This window comes from Phodopus roborovskii, unplaced genomic scaffold (assembly GCF_943737965.1).
Source record: "Phodopus roborovskii unplaced genomic scaffold, PHOROB, whole genome shotgun sequence".
Classification (NCBI taxonomy): domain Eukaryota; kingdom Metazoa; phylum Chordata; class Mammalia; order Rodentia; family Cricetidae; genus Phodopus; species Phodopus roborovskii.
In genome coordinates, this window is record NW_026126549.1 from 4,421,087 (window position 1) to 4,442,002 (window position 20,916).

The 20,916-nt window shown below is 42.2% G+C and overlaps 1 protein-coding gene across 2 annotated transcripts in view; it reads left to right on the forward strand.

Moving 5' to 3' along the window:
• The first annotated feature begins 1,794 nt into the window (after window positions 1-1,794).
• Window positions 1,795-20,916, forward strand: part of Sh3rf2 (SH3 domain containing ring finger 2) — a 97,189-nt gene continuing 78,067 nt past the window's right edge. The window contains exons 1-2 of one of the 2 annotated variants that reach the window (XM_051201176.1): window positions 1,795-1,810; window positions 2,457-2,941. In XM_051201176.1, coding sequence (XP_051057133.1) covers window positions 2,564-2,941 — 378 coding nt within the window. In that variant the 5' untranslated portion in view covers window positions 1,795-1,810; window positions 2,457-2,563. Of the gene's footprint in view, window positions 1,811-2,436; window positions 2,942-20,916 lie in introns of those variants that run through there. The other variant, XM_051201175.1, reaches the window with a different exon arrangement.

A 20,916-nucleotide genomic window follows, 5' to 3' on the forward strand; every position in this document is an offset into this window, starting at 1 on the left:
AAGAAAAAAAGGGGGGGAAATGATTTGTATTTGGAGGTGGGGGACAGATTCTCATAATATAGGCCAAGATGGCCTCAAAGTTATGATCCTCCTGCTTCTGCTTTCCTAGTACTGGGATTACAAGTGTGGCCCACTCACCCAGCCAGAAGATACCAGGAGGAGGTCGTGGTGATGGTGGAGGAGAAGGCAAAGAAGGAGGAAGAGGGGGGAGATGAGAGGAAGGAGATGGAGAAAAAATAAGGAGGAAGAGGAAAGGAGAAGAGGGAGGAGGAGGAAAGGAAGAAGATCCAGTTTCTAGTTGCAGCTTTACCCTCACTCACCAGGCAACTTGAGAGAATCTCTTGATCTCTCAGGGCACAGCTACCTCATCTGCAAGGCATGCTGATTGGTCAATCTGGGTCATTATCTCCTGACTTCTTGCCATCTTCTCCATCCCTGATGAGGTTGGGTGTCCTCAAACCCTCTCTTCTCTTAAAGTTCCCTCACTCCATGGCGCAGTAGTTAAAATCGAAGACCACCTGACTTCTGTCTGATGACATGGGTTGGATGACCAGCTTTCCTGTCCATCCCAGCACCCTCATATGGCTGGTAAGGTAAACTGTAGTGTCCCCAAGTTGGTAAAAGGGTAAAACAGGCAAATGCAGGTAAAGCTTTTAGAATAGTAGCTGACACACACCCAGGTTGGTGGGGTGGGGGCTGCCCTGCTGTTATGTAGTGTTATCACCTACTTGCTCAACTGGACTGATTTATTGGTAAACCAAAAATGGAACTTTAGCATCATTTAAGGGGTGTGGGATGACTACAGGAAGTAATAAACAGAGGAGATCTGGGACCATTACTATTGCCTTTTTAAAAGATCTTCCTGTGGTCTGATTTTCAGAGTGTGTGTGTGTGTGCGCGCACACACACACACACACACACACACACACACACACACACACACCACTCTTTTTTTTTAATTGGAAGAAACTGAGCCAAAGATTACTGAAGCCTCTCTCATCTCAACATTCAAGGAGTGATTACCACTTTTAAGACCAGTATTTTATGAGGCTGCTTATCTTTAAACCACAGCTATCATTAATATGTTTGACCTTCTCGGCAAATCCTCATAAAAGTTTAAAAATAAGCACAAGCACTTGGCACGTTTCTAACTAAGCAACTTTAAGCTGTTTGAATGAGGGAAGAAAATGGGGTAAGTGGACCCACAAACTGTTCACTACTCTGTCCTAGGTGCTGTGACAGCAAGCATGGGTCAGCCGCAGTGTGTGGGCTGGCAGGCAGTTGCTGGCAGTGACAGTGTTAACAGAGTTGGGTAAGGTGATCCCTTGAAACTGGAAGAACTTTGTGGAAGTTTTCAAAAGCTTGGCAGCTCAGTTGCCCAGCTCTGGGGAGGAAAGGAGGCTGGTTAATTAGAAGGAGCAGCCCTGCTAGCTGCTGGAGGCCACCGGCTTGCCTGCCAAGCCCACCGGCGGGGTCCGAGGTCACCAGAGCCTGGGCGTGGCTGAGTTGTACCCGGGAGACTTCTCAAAACCGGAAACTTGGTTCTCAGTCATCCGAAATGAAACTGTTTCTAAAACTAGGATTGTTTTCGGACCACACACACACACACACACACACACACACACACACACACACACACACACACACACACACACACACACACACACCTGCCCGTTCACGCTGCTGCTTCCTCTGGATTTCTGTAGGCTGTGACCACAAGCCTGAATTCCTTTCTGTTCCTTTCTGCTGCAGCTGAAAGCCAGCCAAAACAATTGTCAAAGCAGCTAAACAGGCCACAGGACCTCACCTGGTAGGAGGAAGAATTTTCCTGGCGCTACCCTAATATGGGGCAGAGGAAGGCATGGAAGAAAGAAGAGGGGAGAAGGGAGAGGGATGGGACAGAGTTAAGGCAAAACAATATTGGGAATTTTTCCTGCATATTGCTAGAACAAAATAGTGGAGGAAGGTCTACTGGAGGGAAAGAAGTCTACATCTGCACGGGAGTCGATAAACACTTCCCCAAGCTCATCTGCTCTGCTACAGATAGAAGACAAGCCAATCCAGGAGGGGGGAAGGGAAGGTAGGTGGATAACCTCACAGAAATTGAATTGTTGGGGCCTTAGTCTGAGTTAAGACTGTGAACCAGGCAGGAGAAAGCACTCCTCCAGTCCTCCCAGTAGAGAAGTAGATCCCTGTCTCAGCGGGCCAGTTTTCTCTCCTTGCTGGGACCCTCTGCTCGGAGGCAAAGAGCACTCAGTCACTGTGCAGAGCTCCCTCACACCCCTGCAGCAGGCACAAGTCTTCTAACCTGCCAGGCTGAATCAGAATGAGTCACTTGAAGCTCCCGGAACAAAGTACTTGCAGCTGCCTCTCAAGACACTGCCTCCATGTAGGTGGGACACACCTCTCAGGGCAGTTACATTTTTTTTTTTTTTTTTCCTCCTTCCCTCAAACAGGCAGGGAATTCTGATGCTCCCCAAAGACTGGCTCTACCCCTTCAGCTCGGCTGCTGCTACAATGTGAATCCTGCTTCTCCAGGTTGGGACTGGAGTTTTAAAATAAAATGGATGATTTGACGTTACTTGATCTCTTGGAGTGCCCTGTGTGCTTTGAAAAGCTCGATGTCACAGCCAAAGTCCTCCCCTGCCAGCACACCTTCTGCAAACCATGTCTACAGAGGATTTTCAAGGCCCACAAGGAGCTGCGGTGCCCGGAATGCAGGACCCTGGTGTTCTGCAGCATCGACGCTCTGCCAGCCAACCTGTTGCTGGTGCGTCTGCTGGATGGTGTGCGCTCCGGGCAGAACTCCTGGAAACGGGGCTCCTTTCGCAGGCCTCGTATACTGACCTTGCAGGACAACAGGAAAAGCAAGACCGGCCCCAGAAGTCTACAGGCCAGCCCTTTCAGGCTGGTGCCCAGTGTCAGGATCCACATGGATGGGGTAAGAGAAAACTTGCTTGCTCGTATCATGTGCGTTTGGAGGTTGGTCATGTGTATGCTGAGAGCTAGGGAACAGACTCCCTTCATGTAGACAGAATGCTGGCGATGATTCCCTGTTGGGTGAGCTGTGATCACCTCACTGAGATACAATGGGAACGCCAAGCCTATCTAATCCACCTGACAATTTGCTTCAGAACTTCTAATGCTTGCTAGAGTCTCTTTAGTTCCTGTCCTGAGGTTGTCAAATAGGAAAAGTACTTACAGAAAAATCCTTTTCTGGTCTTTTATTTCTGCTGCTAAGTGCCCAGACCAGTGTATGGGAAATACACTGGGAGTGAGGGATATAAAAAATAAATTCAACTGCTGGTTACTTTTGAGATTTCAGAGAAGGTTTCATATATCAGGTGTTGCGTGAGTTCTACCTAAATCTGTCTTCCCATCCCTTGTCATAAAGTGTCATTACAACTTAGGATCACTGCTAATCTGTTTGAAGCTATCCAGATACTTGAAGTCAGAAATCATACAGGAATGAAGTGTCTGTGTGAATAGACTAATAGATGGCAACGGCTAGACTACATAATAGAATAGATGGGTATAGGAACACTACAGACCAAAGAGAACACACAAAATGCATGCTGGGCAAGGGCTACAATACAGACCCAGTCAAACCATACAGATTACTGAGTAAAAAGCCTCCCATGTTCCTCTGTCTATCCCTGATAGCACATCCTGAGGACTTATCTGGCCTGCTGTGCAAGAGCACATCTCAGGAGGAGGATGTAGCCTTGTGAGTCCAGAGGGATCATTTGCAATGTCATCCCTGGACTCCGTGAATCAAAATGGACACAAAGCTATGGCTTAGATTGTTGGCATACTTAGGCAATCAAAAATGCATTCTTTGAAGTCCCGCCTAAAGCATGCTTTAATGCTGGTAACAGGATCCCGAGACTGCTCTGAAGACTAGAGGTGGGTAAGAGCATTTGGCACTGGATTCCCTCCTCACACAGAAGAGACTTACAGTGTGCTTTCGCAGATGTTCACTAAAGGCTTCTTCTCAGAGTTCAGTCTCCTGGAGTTCACTGCACCTTTAAGGCACCCATGTGGTATGACTGTGTATACGTATTCAAAACTGAGAGCGGGAAGTTGGCGTGGTTTCTTCACTGAAGATTTTTTTATTGCTGTTGTGCTTCTGTAGGTGAACACATTCCAGAAAAGGGATGGGCCCTCACTCCTCTCTAAGTCTCCTCAATCAATCAGAATCCACAGGCCTGCAAGTAGAGTAGGGTGGAGAACAAACTTTATTCAAACCTGCCTTGTTAAGAGAAAAGAGATCTGTCTCTGGGTTGGTAAATCACCCTCGAATTCCTAACTCCCCTTCTCCATAAAAATCTGAGTCACCTTTCAGAAGAGGGTCATCATTCACTAAGGAAATGTTGCCTGGAAGAAGTCAGGACCCCTATAAGCTTTGCAAACTTCTGCTCAGGTTTTCACCTCACCCCATGTTGCTAAGAAAAGTGCACACACAGTTGCCAGGGGATTGCACCATCCAAGATTTACAGAATCCTCTTCTATAAGGGGGACTGGGAGCAGAAAACAGCAAGATGTTAATAGTGGGTGTCCTTGGACCCCTTCATGGAGACTTGGAACCTGGGACAAGGGACAGACACCATGATGGGTCTATGTGTACTCAACAAGTTACCCTGGACCTAAGCCTGTCCTTGAGGGTGCATGCTTCCAGAGAGAATCCCATCAATAAACAGGCTTTTCAGAGAGGAGCCGGTAGACCTCCACTATCACCCCATTCATTTTTTTTTTTTTCTTTCTTTGAAGTGTTCATCTCATGCCTCTTGTCTCTTGAAGGGGATATGAACAAACCCATTCCTGGATGTTACTACAATGTCATCCTACAACTTGTTTCTGTTTTATAAAAATATAACCATCTTTCCTGTAAGTATGAAGCCATCATACTCTCCAGTAAAGGCATGCCATGGATGCTGCACTTTGAGAGTAGACTTAAAACATCAGTCAAATCCCCTGGAGTTATTTGCCTTCTCTGCCTCAGTTTATCCAACTGAGTCAACAGCTAGTGATATTTGCTACCCCCATCCCTTCTTTAAAACACGGTGAAATTATCTTTGCAACACGCTGTATCACCATGGAAAACATCTGCCAGGGAAATGCGAAGCACCATCATTATCGTCAATTTAAACGCACAGTATGACTTTGGGCAAGCCACTTAAGTTGGCTGGGTCTCAATTTAAAATTCTGTAAAATGGGAAAATGTATTATAAAAACCAAAGCCACCTTGACACCTAACTAATTAGTGTTTGCAGAACACTCCAGGAGCCTTAGATGAAAGGCATCAGAAGATCGTTATCATAGTAAACACCACTATTGACTGTTTATTGTGCCCTGCCATGTGTGAGGCATTCTGCAAAACACAGGAGTTATAACCCTTGCAGGAAAGCAGAATAGGCATTGTTATTAAACATGAGTCTATGGTGAACCCAGACCAGAGTAATACTAAGTCTAAGTACTCCCCTGAGCAGGGAAAATAATCTGTTGTCATAGGGTACCATTTTGTAAAACACCTCTTTCATAGGCCTCCTTCATAGTCTGGTACGCTGACGGGAGTTCATTGAACTTCCTATCCACAAGCTTTCTAAGTCCTAAGTCTGTTCTGCTCGCCCAGGCTTATCCACCAAACAAGCTCATCAAGATCTCTTTGTTGGCTCCAAGAGGCCTGATGCCTGTTGTGCCAGCGAGTCTGCTAGGGTGGAACCAATAGTCACACCTCATGCTGCCAGCCCAAGAGAGAGAAAAATTAGCCTATTGTGCCTACACCTCTAAATCCCTCCCAAGCTGATTGTGTAAAAAGAAAACTTGAGAAGTTTCTGCAGGCTTTTACAGCATGCAATTATTCCACACAGATGGGGAGCTCTGGTGGGCTCCTTATGGTAAAAATCCCTCTGCTTCTTAGTTCAGGTGCAGCCAAGCCAAAGGAGTTGGACAAGCCTTCAAAAGGATTATGAGTTGCCAAAGAGTTTATCTCTTTCCCTCTGCATTCTGCCTAATAGTATTTTGGAATTAAGACAGATAATAGAGGTTTTGAGAAATTAAAAGCCCAAACCCCGAGTCTGCTCCTTCAATGGTTGTGTGCTTTGACTGAGTCACGTAAACCTCGGGGCCTTCAATTCTCCATCAGCAAATTGAAGATAATAGTCTGTACCTGCCTCAGAGGGTTGTTGTGAGATACAAATGAGATGATTCACACCCATTAACTCTTAGTGCATTGACTGGCTCACACTGAATGCTCAATAAATATTAGCTGTGATTGTTGTTGAAGTGACTCAACACTTTCTACTCAAAATTACACGCCCTCTCTTACCCTCTTGTGAATTAGTTGCCACCCAGAAATGGTTCTTGGTGCCCTGATTATCTGGCTTGTGTGGTTGCCTTCCAAATGATCCATGGCCCATAATTCAGGTATGTGACTTCCCAGCTTGTGCTGGCCTTGAAGGTCCATTCCAGAACCCTTAAGGGGCTATGAGTTGATAAGAGGGAGAAAGCTTAAAACTTCACTTCTCTATATAGTTAAAAATAATAATAATTACAAATTTAAAACCATACACAGAAAGCAAGTATCTGGTTCACCTCCCAAGCAACCCTGATTCTTCATTAACTAGGCACTTTTTTCTTTTCTCTGCAACTCTCTCTTCCCCCAAACACATCTGTCACCACCTTGGATCACTCAGGATGACTTTCTCACTGCACTGTTAAGCATTGTGGCAATTACATCCCATATCAGCAAGAACACACCTGCTGTCACCACACAGAGACCAGGTGGCTTTGTCATAGAAACTTATTCAGCGGCTGTTGCAAGCAACTGAGGCGAGGGAAACAAGGCCAGAAAGCACCTAAGAGAGCTGAGGTCAGGCAGAAACCACAAGGTGGCTGAGCCCCTTTCTGGGGTCTCAGATATGTTCTAAGTGGTAATACAGACGGTGGGTTTTGCTAAACATGCAAAGAGATGAAATTATTCCAGTCCCTAAAAACAGCAGGCAGGTGACACCTGTGACAACCATATGTAGCAGGTGGAAAGATTCAAGTCGGTAGAGGTTGTGCATGAGGAATCAGGAGACACAGGTGAGTCTCCAGCTTTACTCATTTTTATTTGCAAACTACTTTGGAATAACATAGCGTCCGGAATCACTGCTGTCATGCACCCTCAATGCACTGATTCCTAGTTAAAATCCATTCTCCTTTTCATTGCTAAATGTGTTCAAGGATTTCTGCTCAAATGGAACAGCTAGCTGCCTTTGTGCTAGAATTTACTCTTAGTTAGCTATAAAGTCTTAGGCAAGTCACTGAACATCTGTCATCCTTAGTTTCTGTAATGTAAAACGGAGATAATAAGGGCATGCATACAGCGTAAGGTCATTCTGAAGTTAAAAATACCATGATGCGTATTGAGAACTTAGCACAGGTGCCTGGTACCCAACAGGTGTTAAGACATGTTAGCAACAGTAAATGATAAAGAACCGCCATAGAAAAGGCTGCTGATTACAAGGCCCTCTAAAATAATCGAGCAACACTTACGCGAACTCACAGAGACTGCAGCAGCAAGCACAGGCTCTACACCAGTCTGTACCGTTCCTCTGCATGTATACTATAACATTCAGTTTGGTACTTTCATGGGACTCCTGGATGTGTAAACAAAGGGGTCTCTGATTCTTGTGCCTTCTCTTGGGGCTCTTTTATGCTTCTATTGGCTTGGCTTGTCCAACTTCAATATGCAATATCTATTTTTTAATTTGTCATATTTTGTTGTTATCTCCTAGAAACCTGTTCCTTTCTAATGAAAGACAGAAGGGTAGTAGATCCAGATAGGAAAGGAGGTGGGGAGCAACTGGGAGGAGTAGAGGGAGGAGAAACTATACTCAGATAAAAAAAAAAAAGAAAAATTTTAAACATAATAAAAAAAAGTAGAAAAGTCTGCCGTTCTGGGGGGCGGTGAGGTGTATACATAAATATTGAAACATTAAGGAAAGGGGTTTCATGGGAATGTCCAAGGAAAGGGTGTTTTCAAACAGTCAGAGCTATCGGGACAGCACATCACTAGATGCCAGGGCTTGTGGGCCAAGGCTATGCAGGGGCAGTGTGAGGAATTCCGTGGCATGATATGATTACTCTGAGTCTTGATGGAAGCGGTAGTGTAATGTATATGCACTAAAGCCACAGAAATGAACACCAAGAAAATAGTCAATCTATCATATAATAAATATTCAAGTGATATTGATACCAAGTGTGGTCTGCACACTGTTCTTGGTGTTGCCTGATTTCCAGCAGGCCTCTTCTGATTTTTTGTCCCCTCCTTGTGCTCAAGAACAGTGGGGTGACGGGAAGGACTCTGCAATCTGCCTGATGAGCAGGGTGATTCTTGCAGGGTGCTCCTCCCTATTTTAGTGAGCCCAGTGTTGCATGACCTGCTTCAGTTGGTTAAAGGTGTCTGGCTCATTCCCCATGGGAGGCCTCAGCTCTGAGGCAGGTGGGTGGGGCATGAAGTTCTCCTTAGTCAACATCAATTATCCACCACAAAGGAAACACCACCCCAGGATTAGCATATGCATATTTTTGTGTTGTTTTTCTTTCTGCTTATGAAAGGTTTCTGCACACATCTCATCATACTATAAAGAGGCTAGAGAAAGTACTTATGTAGCTCATAACCCATGAAGAGCAGCCTCATCTGACCCATTGCAGAGTTCTATTCAAACCACATGAATTATGTTATCCTATCTTTTCCATTCTTTTCATTTTACTTACTCTAGACACCAGCCTTTCACACATACAAGCTGTAAGTCCTCAACGGATGTCCACAGAGCTCCAGAGTCAAACGTCCAGCTATAAAGTTCTTTTCAGTGTGTTGTTGAGATTTCAAAAGACTTTAGCCTCTAAGGAACTGGGAATCTTTAAGTGGGAGATTGTCATAAAAACCATTTTCCAAACCCCTCCTGCACTCTTGTGCTAAAAATTGAACCAAAGGTCTCACATATGCCAGGCAAGCACTCTATTACTGAGCTACAGTCTCCAGCCCCTCTTGTTTGTTATTTTGAGGAAAGTTCTTGATAAATCACCAGGCTCATTCTGAGTTTATTCTGCTCCAAATGGGCCTTGAGCCTGCAGTCCCTTGCCTCAGCCTCCCAAGCAGCCAGCACTGTAGGCTTGTGACACTCCGGTGAACTCATTTCCCAAATTTCTGTGATACTACATCACTTTCTCCTCTCTTTCATTCAGACTCTAGTAATAGAACAAGATTGGAAAAGGGCTGTCTCAGAGTACCTATGCTCAGTCACGGCACACAAACCATATTTTTAAACAACTCTGAAATCCACTATCGCCATTCTCTGCAGTAGTTAGCTCCAACTGGTTTCCAGCCACAGGAGCTATGGTAACCTACACTGCAAAGTAAGAAGATCAGCTTCCTATGGCTAACTCTCCAACTCTGAATGGCTAGAAACCCAGCTATCAGCATATAAGAACATAAACCTGTGTAAAATAGGTGTGTCTATGTATAAATCAGATATTGATTATAAGATGATGTTCATTGTAAGATATACTGTCTGTGTACTTATGGCATATGGGGAGAAAAAAGAAATATGGCCATAGATGCTCACTATAAGATACACCAGATGTTAGGTCAATGAAGATGTTTAGTGTAATTTTATGTAAGTCTATAAAAATTCACCATCTTATATACTTAAAAGGATACATCTTTAAGTATGTTGTAATTCAACAAAGTTAATTAAGACAAAGAAGACTTAGATTCAAACTTACAGTCTATGAGAATTCTGGGTAGTGGGGTAAATCATTTTGAGGGAAGTGAAGCTTGGTCAATACAAAGAAACTTCCTACCAGATGGGCATTTTTAAAGACTGAAGGAGGATGGGGGTCAAGGGATGAAAAGGCAGGTTCTTTTCATCCTGCACATGTGGCTACAAGAAAGGCAGGGTAGAAATGTGCTGAATTAGAATGGAAGTTGGAAGAGAAGGAGAAAACAGATGGAGAGGAGACAGGGTGTCCTGCCTTCTTATCAGGGTGACTAGATACCACTTGGGAGGTGTATGCCAGTTGCTCCCTACAATACAGTCTTTCCAATAGCCATGCCAAACTGGCTACATGTCAACAGGAGGCCTTTCAGTTATATCAGCAGAGACTTGGTGGATTTGATACATCCAAATGAGATACAGCTAAGCAATACCCCAAGGGGTGGCTAAGCATGTCCGGAAATAAGGAAGCAGCAAGAAGCAGAACCATCCTTCACTGTTCACGTGGTCAGGTCCCCTAATTGATTACCTATTTAACCCAACTCCTAAGAATGCCAGCCACGGCATCCAAAGTAAGTGACAGAATAGCACAAGACACATGAGCACCTTCTTTGAGCGTGGTCTTTGTCAACTGTCTCCAATTCTCCAAGACACCAAGAGAACGCAAAACTCACCTTTCCATACTGTGCACAGAGCCCCTAGCCTGACCCATGGTTAGACTCCAAAAATGTTTGTGGAGAGTTAGAGTAAATAAATACATGAGTTCCTGTCTCTGGTAGACTTCGTGGAACCACGGGCTAGCTCCTGGTGGTGCAGAAATGAGCCCTTCATGAATTAAGCCATTACAGAGCTACGTGAGAAATGAGCTGTACACTATATTAGGCGCAAAGCACAGGGTGCCTGAAATGCTCTTGACATGAGTCACCTCCTTAAATACCTTTCTAATGGACAGACATCACTCTGTTGGAAACATGGTGGGTCAGGTTCAAAGTCACTTGGGTCATGAATTGCTAACCTGAAGACAGGAGCTGCCACTCTGCATATGGTTAAATTCCTTTGTTATATACCATGAATCCACGTGCAGTCCTTGGTAGGCACACTTCATCAGAGTTAATGGCAGTTAGTCACACAAGGGAATAGGCCCCAAAATAATTTGCCTGAGTTCCTTCCCCCTAGCACCTGGTATGTGTGCAGGCCTCCCCACATCTCATTTATGTGTGTGTTTCTATGTGTCTGTGTGTCTGTGTATCTCTGTGTGTGTCTGTGTATTTCTGAAGGGGAATAGATGTCTTAGTAACATTTTAAAATACACATTTTAACTTTTCTGTTACTTCTGATTAGACTTTCCTTAAGATAAGCAAACAGGATAGTGTTGTGACTCAGAAGAGTCACAGGCCCTGGTCTGACATGTACTGGTTGTATGCTCCTGGGTAAGTTACTTAGCAACTCTGAGAACTGATGGTATCAGATAGAAATAGCAGGGCACACCTCATAGAATGATTTGAAGAACTGTCAATGAGATGGTATTTATAAAGCATCCAGCCAATGGTCTGTCTCCTAACAAGCTTAACTGTGATTATGCTTGCTGTGGTTAAAAATACTACCCCACTCACCAGCTAAATGGCTATTTCTGCACTGTAGGCATGGAGGTAAGCATGATCCTGAGGGACAAGAAGTGGCTCATCCAGTAAAGCATTTGCCTTTCAAGTACAAGGACTAGAATTCAATCCCCAGAACCCATGTCAAAATCCTACACATGGTAGAGTACCAGGTAGGCAGAGGCAGGAGACCGCCCAAGGCTCACTGACCTAATTGGTGAGCTCTAGCCCAATAAGAGACCCTGATATATATATATATATATTAAAATTTTGTTTATTTTTATTTCATGTGCATTGGTGTTTTACCTGCATGTATGTCTATATGAGGGTATCAGATCCTCTGGAACTGGAGTTACAGACAACAGTTATGAGCTGCCATATAGGTGCTGGGAATTGAGTCTGGGTCCTCTGAAAGAGCAGCCAGCACTCTTAACTGCTGAGCCATCTCTCCAGCCCAAGAGACCCTGGCTTAAAGGAAGTAAATGTCCTTCCTTGGAATGACACCTGAGGTGGTCCTCTGGTCGCCACACACATGCACCCACACATTAAATAATTATCCCGGTGCACTTGGAGGATAAATCAAGAAAAATTCTAGGGGTTTTCTAACACAGAGGCCATCATTTACTAAGCTCTTGTAGGTACATGAAGCCTTTTCTTGACTTTAGTGAAAATGAAAGCAAATGAAACATGACCCTTATCCTCAAATAGCAGTATATACTAACTGTAGTGATGCAGTTAATAAATCCTAAAAGTAACACAGAATACTAAGATAACAAATGTAAGGGACTGTCCCACTCTGCCAACGCAGTCCATGTAGAGTGGATTGCCTGCATATAATTCCTGGGGTGAAGCACTTCAACCCACAAACTCTCATTTAATGTGTTTTTAATATGTGAGAATGAATTTATTGTTATGTATATGGATGTTTTGCCTGTATGTATGTCTGTGCTCCAAGTGCATGCAGTGCCTGCCAAGCCAAAAGAGGGAATCAGAGCCCCTGGAATTGGAGTTATAAACAGTTGTGAGCTACCATGTAGGTGCTAGGAATTGAACCCAGGTCCTCTAGAAGAGCAACCAATGTTCTTAATAGCTGAATCATCTCTCCAGCCCAGAGACTCTCCACTGACATTGGTGCTACCGGAATTTCTACTTTATGCCTGGTAGTTCCAGGTTCAGCTGATGCCGATATTATTATTTTAATAGACTATGACTACAGGTCAAATTTTAACATCCCTGAAGTAGCTATGGGAGAGTTCAGGGTAATGATGAAGGTTGTACCTGTCTTTAAAAATTAAATTTACTTATTTATTTTACATCCTCACCAGTTTCCTCTCCCTCTTCTCCTTCCATTCTCTCCCCCACCTCCCCTCTACACTTCTCTCCTGCAAAATCAACTCCTCTGTTTCAGTTCAGAAAGGGGCCGGAGTCTCATGGGCATCAACAAAGCATAGCATAGCAAGTTGCTGTAGGACTAAGCACTTCCTCTTGTACTAAGGCTGGGGAAGGCAGTTCAGTATATGGAATACGTTTCCAAACGCCAGCAAAGGCATTATGGACAGCCCCTGCTCTGCTGTTAGGAGTTCCACAAGAAGATCAAGTTATACAACTGTCACATATACATAGAGGGCCTAGCTCAGTCATAGGCTCCCTGCTTGTTGGTTCAGTTTCTGTGAGCCTCCTATGAGCCCATGAGCCTATCAGTTGTTTCTGTGGGTTTTCTTTTCTTTTCTTTTTTTCTTTTTCTGATTCAAAACAAACCTTATTGTCAGTCACAGGAGTGTCAGAACACAATCAAAATATCACATAATATTTCCCCCCTTTTGTCTTAATAATAAAGGAGGGTTTTAACTCTAACATAGTAAAACATATACATTGAAAACAAATTATCAGGTAAGAATTACATTGACAATGTCCAGTCTATTTGCATTTGGCAAACTCAGAGAAAATACTATTTTGGTGAGTCCAAAGTCTATACATCTTAGAGCATTCCATATAATCCTTCTCCCAATAAGAGGACTGTTGCCTGGAGAAGAAGAAACAAAGCAGCTAATCACGTATATCTTAAAATAGACCACCCAAGATGAAGGCATCCATCAAAGGGTCAGGGATAGAAGGGCAAGAAATGAGACATTGTGTCAATCAGAAAGTTGATCCCATATGGCTGGGATCACTTGTGGGTCTACATAGCCTTCATTCCTCTGGGAATCCAATACTCTGTCTCACACCCCAGGTCAGTCTTAACGCTCCTTCTGAGATTCTCAGGGTCCCCCGTTACTACCCATTGAGCTTCCACAGCACCTGTCAGCCTGCACACCCCTGTTTCTTTCCCATTGGTCTTAAACTCTATGGGTAAGAAAGTGTTCTATCTTCTGCCACTTATCTTCTGCTACTTATCTGCCACCAGCACTCACTAAGTAGTTACTAGATGCACAATGTTTGCCATACTGTAAGAAACCACAGTCAGATTCATCAGCCTCAAGGCTGAAGAACTTCTGTTAGCTTCCCTCTGAGGCTAGCAGAAAGAAATTATAGCATGCACTTTTCTCCCAGAATTGCTACTAATCCCTGTCTGGTTGACAAGGGTGTTTCTTGATTTAGGTCCAGGTGTACTAGGAATGGCATGTAAGTGCTTGCAGAGGATTCAAAGGTAATTGGATTTCAGAAGGTTAAAAAAAAAAAAAAAAAGTCAAACCAGAACAGAGCAGATTGCAAGACAAGTACCAGGTGACTAGTAAGCCGTCCTGGTTTTTGCAGAATTGGGAATGATATTGCTATACACATAAAAGTATTTTAATTGGTTACCAAGGCAATGTGAAAGAGTCACTGGGTACAGAACAGGAATAGAACTGTGCAGGACTGTGTTCAGAAAACGGTGTTTATCTGCACTATTAACAAGCTGCCTGGATAGGAGAAAGCTAGGGTGGCAATAAATCTTATTTGGGACTTCTGCTTAATAAACAAGAAAAATGGATCAGGGAAAGAGAAAAATTCTCTTCCCTGCTCTCTTGAGAAGCAACAGAGGTGATCTTCCAAAACTCAAGTGTCTCCTTGGAGTGGAGAATTCCCATGAATAGAGGGAATTCGAGGCAACTGGCCCTATGCTAAAAGGAAGGTGGAACCACGTGAGAGGGCAGAAGAAGATACCAGAGCTGCCTCCCTCCTGAGACAGCAAATAAAGGTTCCACACAGGGTGCAGGAACCAGGGTAGTCACAGCATAAATTTTTCCCATCCCTTCCTGCTTAGTTCCCTTTATATTGGAAAGAGAACTATTTTGCATTAAATACCATTATTATCATCGTCATTATTATTTTGTTTTATAGACAGGGTTTCTTTGTATAGCACTGGCTTTCCTGTAGACCAGGTTGGCCTCAAACTCAGAGATTTGTTTGCCTCTTCCTGCCAAATTCTGGGATTAAATGTGTGCACCACCACCACCTGACTTCATTTTTGTTTTCTCAGGTCTAGATTTTTCCACCACAAGTTAGGTTGGAGATTGATGTGTGGCTTTCCTACCTTCTGCCATTCTTATCTCAAGACCTGGAGAGTGAACCAAAATTAGTTGAGGAGGGTGTTGGTTCTTATTGCTTGAGAAATGATAGGGAGACCAGAAGAAGAAGCTAGAAAAAGGATGGATACAGAGGTTAATCATCACTTTGACATTGATTGGAATTATTACAGCAGGAACCATGTTCCAGGCATCGTGCAAAAAACATGGTTTCCTTTACTCCCCCAATATTCCCTGGAAGTCTGCAGTAGTTCTCGTTCTTCAGACAAGGAAACAGCTAGTTAGTGGCAGGGCCAGGATCTACCTGAATCCATTGCCTAGGTGCTGAGCTGGGCAACCAAGGAGGCCAGGACCACAGGTTGTTTTCCTGAACCCTGTGGAGCCTGCACAATCTGTGGTTGCTGGTCACTTCCTTCTGGCACCCACTTCTGCATACCAAAGCTTCTGAGAAGCTCCCAGAACGTGGTTTATCCTGGGCTATCCCAGCTCGAGCGTGATGTGTTGTCTTAGCCAGGACTGCTTGGTCAGAAATGTAAGAATCTCAATCATAAAAATGAGTCTAGGTGAGCATGGAAAGAGATAAAAAGAGGAGAAATCAAGTTCTATAAAAGAGGAAGATAGAGGAAAGAGGCAGGGAGGCTATACGGGAGGCCTAGATGTTGGGTGGAAACTCGGCGTGAGAAGAGGAGCAGAGAGGGAAGCCAATAGGAAATCAGATGTGCACAGAAGGGAAAGTGGGGGGAGATATTTTATCAGGAGTTATGAAAAGCTCTGGTCCAGAACTAGTCTGCTTTCCCCCAAAATATAAACAAAGTTAGAGCAAAATATTTATGTTCCATTCCCCACAGAAACCTGTCATCTGAGCAGATGGCAGGAAGCCAAGCCTGAATGTCAGCAAACTCAGCTTCCAACTCCAACTCAGCTGAAAAGCAACCATGGGACATGAGATGCATCTGAGCCTAGAAAACCTGAACAATAACTACTCAATAACTGTAGTTTGGGGGGAAGTTTCAAATTCTCATTCTCAGTATTCTAGCATTTCAAATTTAAATTTTCCCCTTCCAATTTTAGAGAATATGCAGAAGAAACATATCGATATACATGTAATTGTAAGGAAATTTTTAATCTAAAAGTTCACATGGAAAAAATGGTACCATCTTCAGTCCCCCACCCCCACGCCAGCTTTCAGGGTCTGGGATGATTTAAACCACAGAGCAACAGGAAAACTAAGACAATTAAGACTCAGGAGAAGTGAGACATGTGTTCAAGGCCACTCATGTACACTGACTCCAACTCCACACTCTAGACCAGTTGGAACCCTTGGGGGTTAAGCAACCTTTTCACAGGAGCTGCCTAAGACCATCAGAAAACACAGTATTTTACAATGCAGTTCATAATAGTAGCAAATTACAGTTACAAAGCAGCAAAAAAATAATTTTCTGGTTGGGGACCATTAATTACAACATGAGGAACTGTATTAAAGGGTGATAGCATCAGGAAGATTGAAAAGCATTACTTTAGACCCTCACACCATAGGTTTAGGGTGAAGCTCTACTCACCTGTGCAAAGAGTATGTTTAGCACACAGCTGTTGAACCTACCAAGCCTTTGTGTATTTCTCTGAAGTCCTGTTACTAGGTTAAATCTTGGTATTCCTCAACCACACATGCAGGATCTGTGTAAGTTGTCTGATTCTTATATTCTGGAATCTTACATCTGAACAAGATTTTGAAGGTTCTCTAAAGCCAGTGGGCTACCTTTCCCATGCCTCAATCTTCAGTTTCCCAGAGAAGGGTCCACCTTCAGGGCCTGGGAGCACTCTATTGCCTCTGCCCCTAGAGAAAAATGAGAAATGTCTTACTGAAATTGAGTCACAAAACACATCTGTTCGGTCTTAAATAAGATCCTACGACTTTCTGACAGCAACTCAGAACACATGCATTTTATTGTCAGTAATGTCATCAATCTTATTTTCTTCAAAGTGAAGATTTCAGTGATTTCACCCAGTGATCTAGTTTTAAGTATTATTGACACAAGAAGCAGTGGGGGTGGGGTGGGGGAGGCTTCAAAGTCATCATCACTGGCTTCAAATTCCAGCTGTTTCTTGTTCATTAGAAATGGAGGTAACATACAACACACCACTCATCAGTTCTGAGGAATAACTCATATATTCAAGGGCTGACCTGTGTTCATGATACATGTTATTAGAATTTTTTTATTGCCATCCATTCTATACATGTATCCACCTTATTTCACTGTGTGCATGTGTGCAAGGCCCAGTTGCTTTCTGCTTAAACATCCACAAGTAAGCATGTTGGGGTTTTGTCCCCTAAAGCATCTCTGAAGTGGTGCCACTCCACAGATTCAAGTCCCTCCAGCAAGAAGCACCATACTCCTAAGACATCCTTCCCCTGTAAAGAGCCTCCAGCCATTACAAACTGCTAAAACACCTTAGCAAGCACACTGTTCTTCAAAGCCTTTTAGAGAAAATAGTTTTAGTTTCCATTTTGAAGAGTGTATTTCATAGTGTGTGTGTGTGTGTGTGTGTGTGTGTGTGTGTGTGTGTGTGTGTAGAAGACTGACATAAATTAAGTTCAGGGAAAGAAAAACATTCTGCATTTCAGCAACAGTAGCAACTAATAATCATTAGTTACAAAAACCTATACTTAGTGTTCTCTGCAAACTAGATACTAAACTAAGCCCTAGTATATAACCATGAACAAGACATAGTGATATAAGGATAAGTGTATCAAGGCCCACACAATGAAATAAGGTAGATACTTGTATAGAAAGTGTGGCAATAAAAAATTCTAATAACACATATCATGAAAATGGGTCAGTCCTTGAATCTATCAGTTATTCCTTAGAACTGATGAGTGCTACGTTGTATGTTACCTCTATTCTGTTAGGATAAGTAGAAACATTCACGCTCGCACACACGTTTAAACACCTGGGTTCTTACTTGGGTCCCCTCACTGGTTGTTTAGAAGATACAAGAATGCTGTCAGGGCAGTGGGGACATCATCTGAGGAAGAGAGGATGAGCAATGAGGACATACAGTGAAGCTAGCTGCAACCTGGCACTGAAGCTTAATCCTCCAGGTAAACTCTGGGAGTGGTGGATTATATGAACAGGTGATTGATGTAGTATGTTTATAGCCCCCCCATCTACAAGCTGTTTGTTAAAAGTGGTCCTTGGAAGCAAACCAAGTTCTACAAAGAAAAGAGTTCCAACAAAATTGTAGGTATTGACTATTGAAAATGAGCTGAGTCCTGCACACATGTGGCATAAGTAAATATACTCAGGCACAGACACATGCACATAAAATAAATATTTAAAATAACAAATATCATCTGAATAAACTATGGATTTTACTTAACAACTTATAAATGCTTGTTTATTAATTTTAAATCTACCATCTGGATGTAAAACATTAGCCATGGGTGTAATTGGATACAGGCTATATAAGAAATCTTGGTATTATCCTAATTCTTTGTGAGTCTAAACAAAGGTTTTTTAAAAAAAAAGTAATAGAATATACCAAATATAAAAAGGTATAAAAAAATATAAACAAGGAAATGTAAATAAACCATTCTCCATCTCAAAGTAATAATTACTGTCTTGGGTGAATATTCTTTTAACATATATATATGTTATATGTTTGTATGTATTTAAATAAGAAATTATCTTAATCTATCCATATCTGCTATTTAGTATCTGTTCCCAAAATACAGTAAGCCTATAAGCAAATATACTTGCATAATATTTTAGATGGCTTCATTGAATTAATGTACCTTAATTTATTGAACTAATGCTTGTCATTGAATAAACATTATGATACCTAAATTTTTGCTATACTACAAAATGATCTTTTGTGTTGTTCTTGGATACTTTAAGACCAGTTCAATCCACAAAACATTAACATTTAAAAAGTGTGTTTCCTCAAATAGTGGTACTTATATGTTCTTCATCTCCTTTTCCAGCTTAGGGTTAGGGCCACTAAGTTCTGCCAAAGTAGATTGTTTTCTTTTGAGATAGGGTCTCACTGTGTACCCTTAACTGGCCTAGAACTCATTATGTAAACAAAGCTGGCCTCCAACTCACAGAGACTCTCCTGCCTCTGATCTACTTTCCAGAGAGCTGTGTTTAAAGGGGTGTGCCACCACACTTTGCCTGAATAGATTTTCTTTTCTTTTCATCTTTTTTTTGTCCCTCCCTGCCTGAATAAAATTTTAAAAGTAACCTCTTAAAGAGATCTTTTAGTTTTGCACATTATTTTCTTTTTTCTAGAAACATTTTTACTTCTGTTTTAGGACTAAAACACACTTATTTACACTGTATAAAGTACTATGCTGGTAATTGTTGACAGCTGTTAACTACAAATTGATAGCAGTGTTCCTGTACATTGAAAACATCATTTTAAGGCTTTCTGTTTTTCATTGGTGGTGCTAATAAATATGCAGTTGTCTGATTTTATTACTCTTAAGATAACCTATATCTTCTTCTCTGATTCTATCAGATATCACTCCTTTTTGTTAGTCTGCACATTGATTGTGATGTATTTGAGTTAGTGCACTCTGTGTGAGTGCATGAGTGTGTGTCTGTCTGTCTGTCTGTCTGTGCGTGTGGTTATTTTTACTTCAAGTTTGTAGAGCCTCTTAAATCTGTGTATTGATGTCTAAATCTGTGATGGGAAGAAACAGAGTTCCCCAAAGGTACTCATGTCTTAATCCCTAGTGAACAATCCATGTTAACATTGTAGATTAATTTATTTCACTAATCAGATGACCCTGAGTGAAAAATTGCCCTGGGTTATCCATGTAGGCCTGATAGAATCAACTGTGTTTGCACAATGAAAGAAGCAGACAGAAAAGGAGGTTTGGGTGATCTGATATTAAAGGATTAAGCCCACTCATGCTGGTTTTTGAAGGTGGAGTAAGGGGACCATGAGCCAAAAAAAACCAGGCAGTTCCTGTGAAAGCTGAAAGCTGGAAGGGAACGAAATCCCCCTAAAGTATCCAGAAAGTGGTGTGCCCTGCCCACATCTTGAATTCAGCCCAGTGATATTCTTGTAGAACTTCTGCCTACCAGTACTGGCAGACAAAATTCTGTTGCTCTAAGCTAGTTACTTGTTGTGACAGCTACAGAGAATTCACACAGTGCTCTCCAAAAGTTCTGGGAAATTCTTCAAATACAATCCCCAAATGCCATCTTTTGCTTGCACTCTATCCTCCATTTCTCTTGACCAATCTTAAATATTTAGTATCTTTTTATTTGGGTGATTACTTAAAAACTGTTGCCTTCTGGTTCTACTATAAATATAAATTAATTCATATGTTTATTCCTATAGACAATTTATATACAAATTTAATTGAATTATATTATAAGCATCTTTAAAAGAAATTTGTAGTTCTCAATATTTTATTCTAGGCTTTAAATTTCCATTTTAGAAGTTCAATAAAATTGTTTTGATCAAAAATAAATTTAAAATTTTTAATTTCTTTATGACTCTCTCAGTAAGGGTTATTATTACTGTGATGAAACAACATGACCAAAAGCAACTTGGGGAAGAAAGGGTTTATTTGACTTATGGGTTCATATCACTGTTCATCATCAAAGGATGTCAGGACAGGAACACAAGCAGAACAGGAACCTGGAGGCAGGAACTAATGCAGAGACCATGGAGAAATGCTGCTTACTGGCTTGCTCCTTATGGCTTATTTAGCCTTTTTTATTTTAGAACCCAGGACCACCAGCCCAGGGATGGCACCACCCACCATGGGGTTGGTACTCCCCTCCATCAATCACTAATTAAGATAATTACCTACAGGCTTGCCTATAGCAGAATCATATAGAAGCATTTTCTCAATGAAAGCTCCCTGACTTTAGCTTGTGTCAGATTGACGTAAAAATAGTACAATAGTCATCCGTCGCAATCATTTTTTACTAGTTCTCTTCAGTCTGTCAACCCAATTCTGGCTGACGAAACATAATATCAGAATCCTCTTAGGTTAATTAACATGATGCATAAGGGGTTTTGATGACTAAT